Genomic DNA, 14,664 nt, shown 5'->3' with positions numbered 1-14,664 from the left:
CCTGTGTCAAAAGTGACTATTAGCATACCTCAAGATTCTAAAGTAACCCAGTTTGACTAATAAAGTCATATCAAGTAGATATGCCCTTATTTCATATTCATCATTCACCTCAAGAAAACTGATATTATCTGATAATAACAATGAATATATTAGTACGGCAGAAACTGTTTTCAACAATACCCCCCCCCAAATAAAGTTACTATAATATTTGTGAGTTTACTTGTATGCATCTATTAACCCTCAATTACTTCCCCTGCCAAAAATTAGGTTTGGTAACCACAAACTAAATAAAGAGTTTGCGAATAGCTGAACATAGTGGGTTGGGCCTGTAATGCCAACGAAACTCAAGAGCCTGAGGCAAGAGGATTGCAGGTTCAAGGCCAGCCTCAGCAACTTAGTGAGGACCTCAACAATTTAGGGAGACCCTGTCTCAAAATAAAATAAAAAGGCCTGGGTATATGACTCATTGTTTAAGCACCTGGTACAAAAAAAAAAAAAAAGTTTACTAGTTGAGTGAATTAAGATGGTCTGATGGTATGTGAATGAATTTCCAAAATGTACACTTAGGTACTACACATAAAAATAAGTTACACCAGGGATGGGTTTGTAGCTCAGGGGTACAGAACTTGCCTAGCACATGTGAGGCACTGGGTTCAATCCTCAGCATCACATAAAAATAAATAAAAATAAATAAATAAAATAAAGGTATTGTGTCCATCTACAACTAAAAAATATTTTTAAAAATAAAATTTAAAAAATTTCACCAAATTTTTATCTTTATGTTATCTGTCTTTAGAGGACCCTAAAATGTTTTACCAGCTGCGAAATACAATTATTCCCAAATCACATAATCTTAAAGGCTTGGAAGAGACTTAAAAGCCTCCCACTGCAGAAATTTGCAAGGCAAAAGGTCCTCTTGCCTTTGCTTGACTACTTCCAGAAATGAGCACTCACTATTTTGCAAGGCAGTATTTGAAATTGTTGCAAAAATTGTTTCTTATAATCACTGAAAATCTGCTTCCCTGAACTTCTACCCAAGGATCCTAGTTCTAGTCTCTGGAGCAACACAAGATAAGTTAACCTTTGAAATACAATAACTTTGGGAATTATGACAGAATTGTCAATTTAATCCTACAAAATGCAGAAGAAAACTCAGAAAACAAGAAACCACCACTATACACAACAAAATTTTGAAATTCAGGAAACTATATTGAAATCACAAACCAACATATTTTCAAGCTATCAAACCTCACACATTAACCCAATTTTTTTTACACATTGTTTACTGAGTACCTCTTTGCAACTTGATACTACTAAATCCACCATTACAATTCTATAGGAAGTTCAAGATAGTTTTCCTGTTCATATTTTCATTCAGTCTATTTCTCCCTAAAGCATGTAGATGTTGGTTTGTTTAAAGTCTATTTTGCCCACCAGTGCAATATTTATTTTTTAATAAATATTTTCAAAAAATTAAGCCTAAGAGTATAGTTGTAAAGGAGTGGGGGTGGAGCAAGAAGCGAAGGCAAAGACGGGCCCAGCATGAAAAGGCTGGTTACTGAGTATCTTCCTTCTGGAAGAATGCTTTATTGGCATAGGCATCTTAAGTAATAAGCCTCTCAAACACGACCAAGAACAAGAACTTACACTCATCAACAATGAGTGTAAGGCATAAATGTCTGTAAGATGGAAATGAATTGGCACTGGCCATCAAGCAGCGTCAGATGCTTCAAGACCTCACTGAAGAAAGGTAAGAAGTCCAAGCAGAGGAAAGCACTGCCACCTTTTAGCGGAAGGAAAAAAACCAACGAGTAACTATCGTTCAGCAGTCCAATGAAGCCTGAATAGTACAGAGTACAGGAAAAAAGGCAAGTGACTAGAGGGAATGCACACATCCCAGAGAGTCCCAAAAAGGGTGTGCAGTGTGCAAATACTGAACGGGTCCCTGAAATGGTATGGGTAAGAGCATATGGATGTGGGTAAGGGGCAACGCAGGAGTTCCCTAGGTCCCCTCCCTGCAGCAGAGCAACAGAGGTAAAGAAGGGGGAGGGTGAAAAGCAAGAATGACTCATTCCCGAAAGGAAGTGCTCAAGCTATAGGAAGGCATGCCAAGGGGGATTTCAGGGAGAGGACTGTGAGGGGCAGGGCGCTCAGGTTGATGCGGGCAAAAAAAAAAAAAAAAAATCAATGTAGTTCCAGCTGCTCGTCTTTAAGACGATGGCGTGGGGGATTCGCGGCAGCGGAGTGCCAAGGCCTGGGAAGAGGCGCGGCGCGTGCGCAGTTGCGTTCGGCGGGACCCGCTGAGGCAAAGCGGAGCCGCAGTGACAGAAGCAAGCGGAGTGACCGCCCGGAGGGACTCACCGAGGCGCAAGGGCTGGAGGTGGTGCTGGGGGTAGGCGACCGCTGGACCGTGACCAAAGCCATCTAGGCGCTGCTGGGTTGTTCCGGACAGGGCATTCTTGTCCTGAGTGTGGGGGGCGGGAAGGTGACGGAGCCGGGGTGAGGGAAAGGGGTGCAGGATAGGAGTGAGGAGAACGGAGAGGAAGAGGAGGCCGCGGGAACGGCCGCACGCTCCGTACCCACCACCGTACTCTCGCAGACTGACGCGCCGAACGGGCGGCTGGCGGGCGGGCGGGCGGTTCGGCAGCTGCGGGGCACAATGAGCACTCCCAGTGCGCAGGCGCCACCTGTCAGCAACCGCCTCTCCCCTCGGCGCGCGCCGCCGCCTTGTCGTAACCCTTGAGTTGCCGGAAGCAGGCCGGGTGCGTGCGCCCCGGGCCGCCGCCCCCTCGCGGGTTTCCTTCGTAGCCGCCCGGACCGCGCGGGGTGCTGCAGAGTGGAGGGGGAGTGGGGTGCAATAGGCTGGGGTAGGCGGAAGGGGCCGACGGAAACCAGCCCATTGAGGGGTCTCCGGGCGGGGGCTGCCGGAGTCCTCACTCCTAAGAGACGACCATTTTATGAGGTGGGGCGCACAGCCTAACCAACCTGGGAGAAAAGAAACCGAGGCGAAAATCCAGAGGCCAAGCGCGTTTTCCGGTGGGAAAGGACTCCGCGGGATTTTAGATGCTTTCACCGGGTGTAGATGAGACTGGGCGAGCCCATGAGACCAGTTTACCCCCTTTCACCCGGATTTTGGAGGACGGGGGAATCTGAGCTTTCCCACCCTTCTGTCCATTTTTTTTTTTTTTAATAATGAGACTTTTTGTAAGACAGATTTTCTTTTGTAAACCCAGGAAAACTTCATGGTACCCTCATGCTTCTTCGATTTTCTATTAAGTCATTCATTATTCCTAAGGTGGAAGAAGCTGTGAGTGAGCCTGGAGGCCGAAAAAGCTGGGCTCACAGAGTTGTAAAGGTCCAACCTGCTATTTACTTCCCATTTACATCCTGCTGTGAAGAAATTCTGCCAATTAAACAGGATTTGCTCTTTGAACTTTCATCTTCGTCTCAGTATTTCATTGTTTTATGGTCAAATGAGTGACAATGTCGAATAAAAAAAATCTCAAAGGAATAATTTTAAACATTTTTTCCAGGTTTTATTGATACATTATAATTATACGTAACACTAGAATTTGTTGTTACATATTTGTACATGCATTAAAGGAACAGTTTTCTAAAAGATAAACCGTTGATGGAACCTAAGCAAAGAATGTAATGGAAAATCAAGATTAAAAAGAAATCACACAAGGCAATTTACACTGGTTATTTACACTGAGAAACAGAGTTGACAAAGCTTTTTCTCCATTTGAGTGGATGAGCTGGTAAACACCCCCATACATATCAAAGCTGTTGAAAACACACACACTCAGGAGTTTGCAGTTATTAAAGCCCACCTCCTCCTGTTTGTCCCTGAAACACTCTTGGATCTCTGCTTCTTTTAAACTCACAGGGCTGTCATGAGCTCTTTCTGGTTGCTGTACAGTTAAGTGCCACAAGAGCCCTCTGTGCTGAGCCTTTGTTCTCTCCCTGGGGCCCTGTGGTTGAAATAATTAGCAGGGAGGTTCCATCACGAATCAGACACTGAGGGTCCCTGTACTGCACAGTCCTATATGGGCTGTATTGCAGGGAAGCCAGCTGGTAGGCTTTTGCCCCCTGGTGGTGATCAAGAGTGCCTGCGAGACAAAATTAAACAAAGATGTATGGTTCACAGATTAAACAATCTGTTTTTCCTGGAGCGAGGTAGTAAACAGGAAAAGAAAAGGCAAGGTTCAGAAGTAAGAACTTTGAACTACTGCTTTTGAGACCAAACAGGAAGCTATTGTACAGAGCCAAGAAATATAGTTGAAAGCTAAATGATCTCATAAAAATGAGATATGTGGTTATAAACTAAAGTATTATTCTAGAAAAAGGATTACTCAAAGCAATAGGTCTTAGTAATGTATCTTGATTCTTTTACTGATTTAGGAATGGCAATACTGATTATCTACTTATGTGTACTAACACTTTCTTAAGAAATTCAACTGGGGCTGGGGTTGTGGCTCAGCTGTGGAGCGCTTGCCTAGCATGTGCGAGGCCCTGAGTTTGATCCTCAGAACCACATAAAAATAAATAAAGGTATTGTGTCCAACTACAACTAAAAATTTTTTAAAAAAAATTCAACTGGGACTGGGTGTGGTGGTACATACCTGAAATCCCAGCAATTCAGAAGGCTGAGGCAGGAAAATCACAAGTTCAAGGCCACACTAGGCAATTTAGTGAGATTCTGTGTGGAAATAAAAAATAAAAAGGGCTGGGAATGTCCTCGGTGATTTAGTGCCCTGGGTTCAATCTCCAGTACTGAAAAAAAAAAAAAAAAAAAAAAAAAGAAAAGAAAGAAATTCATCTGGGACTGGGGATTTAGCTCAATGGTGAAGCACTTGCCTAGCAAGGCCTGAATTTGATCCTCAACACAGGGTAGGGGTGAGAGCAAGTGGTGATGAATCCATCTGGAAGGTGAGAAGTTTCATTCCATTAATCTTAGAGTGAGAAAGAGCACTACCATAGAAGTCAGGAGACCTAATTTCCAGTTCCAGCTTTGTATATCCTTAGGTAAATTACTTGAACTTTTTGAGCTTTAGCTTCTTCATCTCCAAGATGGAACCATAACTCATAAGATTCTTATGATCAAGTAAGATAACGTATAGTAAAGTATAAACTGCAAAGCCCTACATGCAATTAACTTTGTTTGCTATAGTTTGTTCCAAGTTCAGTCAGCTTTTGTTGAATGTACCCTATATGCAGAAAATAGCTTCAAGCAAAAAAGGAATAAAAAGAACAAAAAGACATGATTCATACCTTTTTTAACAGATTAGTGGTCAAGACATGTCTCGTCTGTAGGTAACTATAGAACATTTTTGTTCAACATATCTAACACAATGAGATTCCAGTCAAAATTAGATTATAAGATACCCAAATTTACATTAAGTTTGTATCAGGAAGTTAGCTTAATAATTTGCAAGGGATATATCTCTTCCTAGTATATTACCATCAAAGGAAACTAAGATTTAAAAATTATTGGTGCATGTTTGTTAATTTATTATTAAGAAATATAAGTGTGTGTTATATACTAGATACTGCTTTAAGATAAAAATAAATGTTTATCTACCTGTCAGAGTCTGATAACCTGTGAGCAGGAGAAAACAAGTAAAAAATAATTGCAGTATAATTTACTGGCTTCAGTCACTCTGCTAGTCACCCCCGGAGAAATATATACATATATAGGAGAAGTCTAAATGTGTACAAACTTCTATAGAAACACAGAGGAGACAGTCTGGGCAAATGTACTTTTTATGATATTGGCTTTCGGATTTTGGCTATAGATTCCAATATAGCCACTTTCTGAACTATGCTATATCACATCTGAACATTTGAAATCTATTCTCACTGTACCATTTATACTTACTTTTCCCTGGGCTTCACCCTGATTCTTGCTTGGTATTCTGGTGATCTAAGAGGTGGTAGCTACTATTAAAGATCCTAGGATCCTCTTACTATGCTAGTTAAATTTAAGAAAAGAGAGACCAAAACAGAATTCCCCAAAGATGGAGCCAAAGAAACTAAAGTCCTTTTCTATCTATAGCAACTTTACTCTTTATACCCATGGTACTGGAGGGCTTGTTGTATCTCTGGAGTCCATTTAACCCTTGTATCATTACTTCTTTGAGGATTACTTGAAATGCCTCAGATCATCTGATTCTTAAGCCTTGAGAATCTAATGAAAACTATTGACCTTTTTTCCAGAAAAATGTTCTTGTATATTTCATATACTCACAAAATACATTGAGGAAGCTCAGGGTAAGAATCCATTTACAGGTTAAAACAATAGTTGTCAACCTTTTATTCATATCATGACATCCACAGAAATAATATTTGTACAGCACACTGGGATAAATTAAAGGGGATTTGGAGACAACTATATGGGGCTTGGTAAAAAAGAAAATGTTTTCTTTATATCATATACTTTAAAAAACATTTTTTGGTAGGTGTTTATAGACAGCATGCCTTCATTTTGTTTATTTTTATGTGGTACGAAGGATTGAACCCAGTGCCTCACACATGCTAGACAAGCACACTGCCACTGAGCTACAGCCCCAGCCGTACATCATATATATATATTTTTTTTTTTGGTGTGTGTTTGGGGTACTGGCGATTGAACTCAGGGGCACTCAACCGCTGAGCCACATTCCAGCCCTATTTTGTATTTTATTTAGAGACAGCTTTTGCTGAGACAGGTTTCGAACTCATGATTCTCTTTCCTCAGCCTCCTGAGCTGCTGGGATTACAGGCATGCACCATCACACCCAACTTATATCATACTTTTTTTTATAAATCATTTTTTAAATATATTTTTTAGTTGTAGTTGGACATAATATCTTTATTTTATTTTTATTGGTGCTGAGGATTGAACCCAGGGCCCCACACATGCTAGGCAAGCACTCTACAGCTGAGCCACAATCCCAGCCCCAATCATATACTTTTAATGAGAAAATAAAATTAGTGTATTAAGGATATTAAATATTGAATTTGTATAAGCTATAAATTAAATCTTCTAAAAATTTTGATGAAAAACCTGAAATTCCTTCTGTTAATTCAACACTTTTATATAGGGTTTTATGACTAAAATCACTGCATACAGTTCCTGAACAAGTCTCTTCAAATTCTTGGTAATCACTGTTGATGAAAACAGTTCATACATGTAGCTGATTAAAAAAAATTAAACAGTTTTTGCCACAATTCTATATTTGCAAGTAAATTTTCCCATTGGCAAACATAATCTCTTATAATGTGACTGGATTTAGAATTCACTCAAACTTTATATATCAAGTATACATTGCAAAATAGTGAAAAATCTCTAATTTGCAGAATATAACCTTGTTACTAGAGCAATAATTCTGCAGCTAACTTGGACATACATAAAAGGGGACATGAGACATAAACAGGGAAAATTCAATATATATGAAGAGAAATAGGGAGTTGAATCCATCTATGAGTATTTGTCAGGTGGCCCCTGAGGCTTCCCACTTTCTTGGCCACAACTGAGGCTAAGTCCTGCTCCTTGGTTAACTGGAACTTGTACTCCTCCAGTACCTCTAAAGCTCAGTGTTTATGATGAGCATCAATATGCACAGCAACTCACTTCTTTTTTTTTAATATTGTTTAGTTGTCAATGGACCTTTATTTTATTTATTTATATGTGGTGTTGAGAATCGAACCCAGTACCTCACACATGCTAGGCAAGCACTCTACCACTGAGCCACAGTCCCATAGATCTATTTTGCTTGCGACCAGTGGAACCCTAGGCCATACTAGAGCAGGCATCTCACCTGAGGGTGCTCTCTGGGAAGATCATATTGCTTCTGGCCAAGAGTGACTGACTTAGAAGTACTAAGCACTCCAGTTTTTCCAAGCTACTCTTAGTATGGATAACTATCTTGCAGTATATATGTAACTGATTCATCACAAGCAGAATGAAGTATGACTACAGTTTACATAGCTAAGTTTATTCAAAGAGGGTGGGGGATATAAGGGAGAAAGCAGTGGGAGAAGAAGAAAAATAATAAAAATCATGGTCCTATCCTTGAAAATCTAATCCCTTACATTTGAAATGACTTGAGCTTTGTTATGAGTATAAATTAGTATATCACAGATTAAATATATAAGATCCAAAAGTAACTGGATTGTGATTATCAAGTGTTGCCTCTACCTTTCTGTAATGTTTCTTAAATTTTAATAATTTTACCTACTCCATATAACTGTCAGTGTTCAGACAGGAGATAGAAAATACACCAGTGGGCTGGGGATGTAGCTCAGTGGTTCAGTGCTTACCTAACATATGCAAAGGCCCTGGGTATTGATGCCCAGCCTCACCAAAAAAAAAAAAAAAAAAAAAGAAGAAGAAAGAAAGAAAAGGAAAAGAAAGGAAAAAGAAAGAAAGAAAAAAAAACAAAAGATAAAGTTATTTTCAAGGAGAATTTAGCAAACAATTATTATCTAGTTATAAAGTTCTTAAGCAACTAAAAGGTAAAACAAAACAATCAACAACAACAACAACAAAAAAAAAACCCGTATCACAGAGGTAGCAATTGCTACTATTTTTAGGGATGTGGGAAAAAGGCAAAGGGAAAGACTTAGAGGTGCTCCCACAGAGCTGAAACTCAGGTCTCTAGGAAGAAGGCACTCCTCAGCTGGTATTGGTGCTTTTGAGCTTGGAGGAGGGGCTTCAAGAACCCAGAGTCTAGAACCCAGTCTTCTGTGACAAGAGCCCACTTGGCTGACTGATGTTGGTGTCTTTGAGTCAATTGAAACTAAAGAACGATAGAAAAACTACAAGCTGGATTCAGGCATTGCTACAGAAAGAAATGCTGCTATCAAAATGCAGAAACATTATATGGTGAAGCATGTAGAAACTATAAGTCTACAAGAAGCGATCAGGAGGTAGAGAAGAACGCAGCTGGCAAGGCAAAACAAAAAACAAAAAAAAAAACATGGTTTTCAGAGTCTCAGCTCCAGCATCAAAGAAGAATAAAAATGAATGGTTTTGGAGCTGAAACAATAATTCAATAACTGATACTTGACTGAAAAGGAAATTGATACCAGAAATGGAATTTATCTCCCACTCTCTTGTTTGCATATAACTCATGAAGACAATTAAAGATCTTACGACTTCCTGCTCCTCAGATACAATTAGCATTCTGTCATCAATGTATCACTGGATCAAAGTGATGCTGTTTAAAAGGTCAAGATGTTCAGTATCTTTGTGGACTATATTTATAGCAGAGAGCAAGAGAACTAATGTGGCTGTGAGGCAAGACTGTTAGGGTTACAGCCGTAGCAACTGAGTGTTCCTCAAAGACACTTGTCCTTCCCTTCAGTTTGGGTGCCCTGGCATACATGAGGCCCAGGTTCAATCCCCAGAGAAAGAAGTAAAGAAAGAGAGACACAGACAGACACAGGATACAGGCACTCCCACTTGCAAACGTATTTCTCAGTGCCTTAGTAAATCTGAGTCTTCTTAAAGAAGATATGCAGGTCATATGTGATAATTTCATTCTAACATGTTTATCTCCCCAAGATATTGGATTTTTCTCTACATTATGCCAGGGAAGTTCTGGTGTTTCAATTTCATGCAACAGGTAACTGTAGAATCCAAGTTTCAATGAACCTATCAAGTAAATGGTTAGCAACACTTCTAGCTGTATAGGCTAACACATTAAATCCATTATCTATTATAATTGCTGATAAATATACCCATATCAATAAATTCTGCCCAATCCAGTATTCTGTCCTTATTGCTTTAACTTCCTTATAATATACTCCCACACATATTCTCTGGGTTTCTGCCAATATATAAGCAAATAGGGAAATTATTTTGATAAAGGCTATTTCTTCCTGGTGAGGCTTTGCATTTATTCATTGGAGCATTTTAAGGTCTGACTTTTAGTTTTGATTTTCTAGCAGTAGGAGATGTTTGGGATATGTCTTGAGGAAAATGGGCTTCTCCTTGCATGGCAGAGATTATTACAGTGTTTTCAATGAAAAGAAAGCTAGTCTCCTTAAATACCAGAGGACAGACTTTTTATTGTCTAGAGGGGCTCACAGTGACTAAGGAGTTCATGATTGTATCTCCTAGATCAGCTATGGATGTCTCTATTCCAAAATTCAGTATTTTCCTTTTCCTCAGTCAGTGTCCCTATTTCACATGAATAAAAAGGGTTCTCAATTCAATTAACAATACAGTTGTACAGCACACATAGTTAAGTTTTGTATTAAATTTTACTACTACTAGCATTATTGTTATTATTTTACCAATATTTGTTTTGTAACCATAAGGAAAAAAGATTATTTTATGACTGCCATGGAAGCTCTCTGTTAATATTCTGTTTTCTGAAATTGATTTTGATATTAATATAGTCACTCCAGCTTTCCTTTAAGTGTTCATGATATATATTTTTCCTTTTTTCTTTATAATTAAAGTATATTTTTTTGAAATTTTTTAAGTTGGAGATGCACACGATACCTTTATTTTATTTATTTATTTTTATGTGGTGCTGAGGATGGAACCCAGTGCCTCACACATGCTAAGCAGGTGCTCTACCACCGAACCACAACTCCAGCCCTAAAATACATTTATATACAAAAATTATTATTGTATTTCTCTCTCTCTCTCTCTCTCTCTCTCTCTCTCTCTCTCTCTTGAGATAAGTTCTCACTGTGTTATTCAGTCTGGCCTTAAAGAAGTGGGCTCAAGAGATCTTGCCTCCTTTTCACTTTCCTGAATATCTGGGGTTACAGGCTTATGTCACTGAGCTGGATCTTTTATTGTTGTTGTTGTTTAATATTTATTCACAATACCTTTATTTCACTCATTTATTTTTTACATGGTGCTGAGGATGGAACCCAGGGTCCTGCGCGTGCGAGATGAGTGCTCTACTGCTGAGCCACAATCCCAGCCCCTGAGCTGGATCTTTTTAAAAATCTAATCTCTGATTTATAATTGAAAAGTTTAGACCAGTGGCATTTAATGTGATTTTTGATATGCATGAATTTGTTCTTGATAATCTTTTTTTCTTTCCCTGCCTTCTTATGGATTGTTTTTTTATTTCTTTGTTTCTACTAAAATATAGTAAACAAAAACTTAAAAAGATAAATTATAAAATTAATATAATGATAAAATTCCTTGTATCATTATGATATAATAATGATATAAGCAAAAACATACTATATTTTAGTAGATGCTTTGAGATTTAATTTATTTTTTAGTTGTAGTTGTACACAATACCTTTTTTAATTTATTTTTATGTGGTGCTGAGGATCAAACTCAGGGCCTTGCACATACTAGGCAAGCGCTCAACTGCTGAACCACAACCCCAGCCCTACAATGTAAATCTTTAACTTACCTTAGTATACTTAACGTATTATATCACTTAACAATATACTTACAACATTATACCTAATTCCCATTCTTTATGCTATAATTACCAAATAATAACATATGTCTGCATATATTATATCTTCCACAATGTATGCATACTATTTTTTGCTTTAGGCAACCGGACTATTCCCTGAAGACCTTAAAAGAGCGCACTACAGGGATACTGCCACATCGATGTTCATAGCAGCACAATTCACAATTGATAGACTGTGGAATCAACCCAGATGCCCTTCAGTAGATGAATGGATAAAAAAAATGTGGCATTTATACACCATGGAGTATTACGCAGCACTAAAAAATGACAAAATCATGGAATTTGCAGGGAAATGGATGGCACTAGAGCAGATTATGCTTAGTGAAGCTAGCCAATCCCTAAAAAACAAATACCAAATGTCTTCTTTGATATAATGAGAGCAACTAAGAACAGAGCAGGGAGGAAGAGCAGGAAGAAAAGATTAACATTAAACAGAGACGTGAGGTGGGAGGGAAAGGGAGAAAAAAGGGAAATTGCATGGTAATGGAGGGAGACCCTCATTGTTATACAAAATTACATATAAGAGGTTGTGAGGAAAATAAACAAGGAGGGAAATGAATTACAGTAGATGGGGTAGAGAGAGAAGATGGGAGGGGAGGGGAGGGGGAATAGTAGACGATAGGAAAGGTAGCAGAATACAACAGTCACTAATATGGCAGTATGTAAAAATGTGGATGTGTAACCGATGCGATTCTGCAATCTGTATTTGGGGTTAAAATGGGAGTTCATAACCCACTTGATTCTAATGTATGAAATATGATATGTCAAGAGCTTTGTAATGTTGTGAACAACCAATAAAAAAAATAATTGTAATTATATGTATTATAAAAATAATATCAGGCATGTTGGTGCATGACTGTAATCTCAGCAGCTCAGGAAGCTGAGGCAGGAGGATTGCAAGTTCAAAGCCAGCCTCAGCAATTTAGTGAGGCTCTCAGCAACTTATCAAGACCCTGTCTCAAAATACAAAGAAATAGAAAGGGATGGGGATATGGCTCAGTGGTAAAGCACTTCTGAGTTCACTCCCCAGTACCAAAAAAAAAATGTGTGTGTGTGTGTGTGTGTGTCTGTGTGTATGTATATACATATATATACATATATAAAATATAGATCTTAGTTATACATTTTAATCAATTATCAATATAATTATTAATCATTGTTATTTTAAAGTCTCTATTGAATAGTTCTAACATTTCTCTAGTTCTACTCAGTGCCTTTATCTTCTGACAATGGGTCATTTTTTCTCTTGCTTTTTAATGAGTCTCATAATGTGTTAAAATGCTGGACATTATATGTAAACAAGTAGTAGAACTGAGGTAAATAGAATTTATTTTGAGAAATAGGTACATCTCTTCTTTCAGGCCACTAGTAAGTGGAGTTGTGTTAATCTGACAGTAATTGAGTTTGGTTTTTGTTGTTGCTGTAGTTACCTTAGATGCACCATAGACTTCAAACCAAAGTGTTTTTCCTATTCTCACATGTAACCCAGAACACTTTTATGAACAGATGAGTGGGGTTTTTATTTCCCCACACACCAAATAATTTTCCAGCAGCCACCAACTGGGTATCCTATAATTCAGTTTGGTTCTGGCATTATCTACATACAGATCCCACAGGTTGAAGGGCTCAGTCCCACAAGATACTATCAAGTAGCATCATCCTGCAAATTCAGCTGACACTCAAGTGTTCAAGAATCTCAAGGAAGTTAAATAAAACACAGTTCTTCTATTAGAATGAGTAATCAGAATGATTTTTGATTTTTCTCTTATACTGGGAAACCTCTTCTTCAAGGACAATTGACTATCATATATGATTAACAGTCCTGCATACTAAGATGCCAAATGCTGCAATTCACCAAGTTACAAATCTGAAGAAAATAAGTATGGAGGGTTCTTAACTAGATCCATAGAAGCTCTGTCTCATAGCCAACACCCTAAATGAATGACTCTGGGTTCTCATGAGAAAGAGTGTGAAGCATACAGAGTATTATCTACTTGGAGTAATGAAAATGCAAGGTAATGTGTTCTAAATGGACAGTCCCCCCATCATATTCCAGCGGACTTAATTCTATATAATTTTCTTCCAATACATCATAATACATTTCAGTGACCTTCTGACTCATGCTGAAAACTACATCAGGCAATCCTGCAGGTATCTTGAATGTCTAAACACAAACTCATTGAATCATTCTTTAAACCCATTTTTCTCTCTTTTCCTTATTTCATTCAATGGCATCACATCTAGCCAGCTTTTTGAATAAGAAAGAAAAGAAACACTCAGTAAGTTCCTAATTGCCCCATAGCTCTTAAGTGCTGTTATTCTTTCCCCCACTTTGATTTCAGGAATGGATAATTTCAATTGACCTAATTTCAAAGCCACTGATTGATTCTTCTGCTGGGTCCAGTTTACTAATAAACCTATCAAAGGAATTCCTCACCGCTATAGTCATGATTTTTATATCCAGAATTTCTAGTTGGCTTTTCTTTATGGTTTCTATCTCTGTGCTGAAAACACATAACTATGGATGTTTATTTCCACCAAGTTCTTTATTTGTAATTATTTTAATAGCTATTGCAATATTTAAATATTTATATTAACAGGATTAAAAGTTATACTGTTATATATTATAATTGCAATTATATTTTTTGAGGATATTGTGAATGGAGTGTTTTTCCTCATTTCCGTTTCAGAAGTTTTGTTGCTGATATACAGAAATGCCTTTGATTTAATTGCTCCTTCTCTTTCAGTCCTTAGATTTAATTATGCCCCCCAATCCTAATGATTATATCTGTTTTGGGAAAGGATCCTGACCTAAGGATTTGAACACAAGTTCATTTGGAAGATGGTTTCAAGAAACAATGGTAAAGGGAGTAGGAAAGTAATACAGAGATGTGAAGGAAGCCCAACATTCTTTATAGGGCAGGTTACACTGTGGGCAGCTGAGGCTTAATCACTGAGAAACTCTGGAAAACAGTATAAAATCTACCTCAGAAATCTCCCCCCATGGGTCAACTCCCTATCCATCATTGGCTAAGGGCTTTTCTCATAGGTATTAGCTTCCAAGCACTTCTGGTCTGTCCACATGGATTTAGAGAAAATCCTGAAGCAGGATTGCAGGAGCTTGCAGTCTATCTGCATGTACTGAAAAGGTAAACCTGAGGGGATATGGTTGGGTTATACTGACAATGTCCAGCAAACTCTATACTACAGCAAGGGCTGG

The 14,664-nt window shown here is 38.3% G+C and overlaps 1 protein-coding gene across 5 annotated transcripts in view; it reads right to left on the bottom strand.

Moving 5' to 3' along the window:
• The window catches only part of Ssh2 (slingshot protein phosphatase 2), a 254,003-nt gene extending 251,327 nt beyond the window's left edge, over nucleotides 1-2,676 (bottom strand). For 3 of the 5 annotated variants that reach the window (XM_026388906.2, XM_077800947.1, XM_026388908.2), the window contains exon 1: nucleotides 2,362-2,676. In XM_026388906.2, the coding sequence (XP_026244691.2) occupies nucleotides 2,362-2,424 (63 nt within the window). In that variant the 5' untranslated portion in view covers nucleotides 2,425-2,676. The remainder of the gene's footprint in view (nucleotides 1-2,361) is intronic. The other 2 variants (XM_026388909.2, XM_026388910.2) reach the window with 2 other exon arrangements.
• Between the last annotated feature and the right edge of the window lie 11,988 nt (nucleotides 2,677-14,664).

The sequence above is a fragment of the Urocitellus parryii genome, chromosome 7 (assembly GCF_045843805.1).
Source record: "Urocitellus parryii isolate mUroPar1 chromosome 7, mUroPar1.hap1, whole genome shotgun sequence".
NCBI classification, from domain to species: domain Eukaryota; kingdom Metazoa; phylum Chordata; class Mammalia; order Rodentia; family Sciuridae; genus Urocitellus; species Urocitellus parryii.
This window is presented reverse-complemented; position numbering and strand designations above follow the sequence as displayed.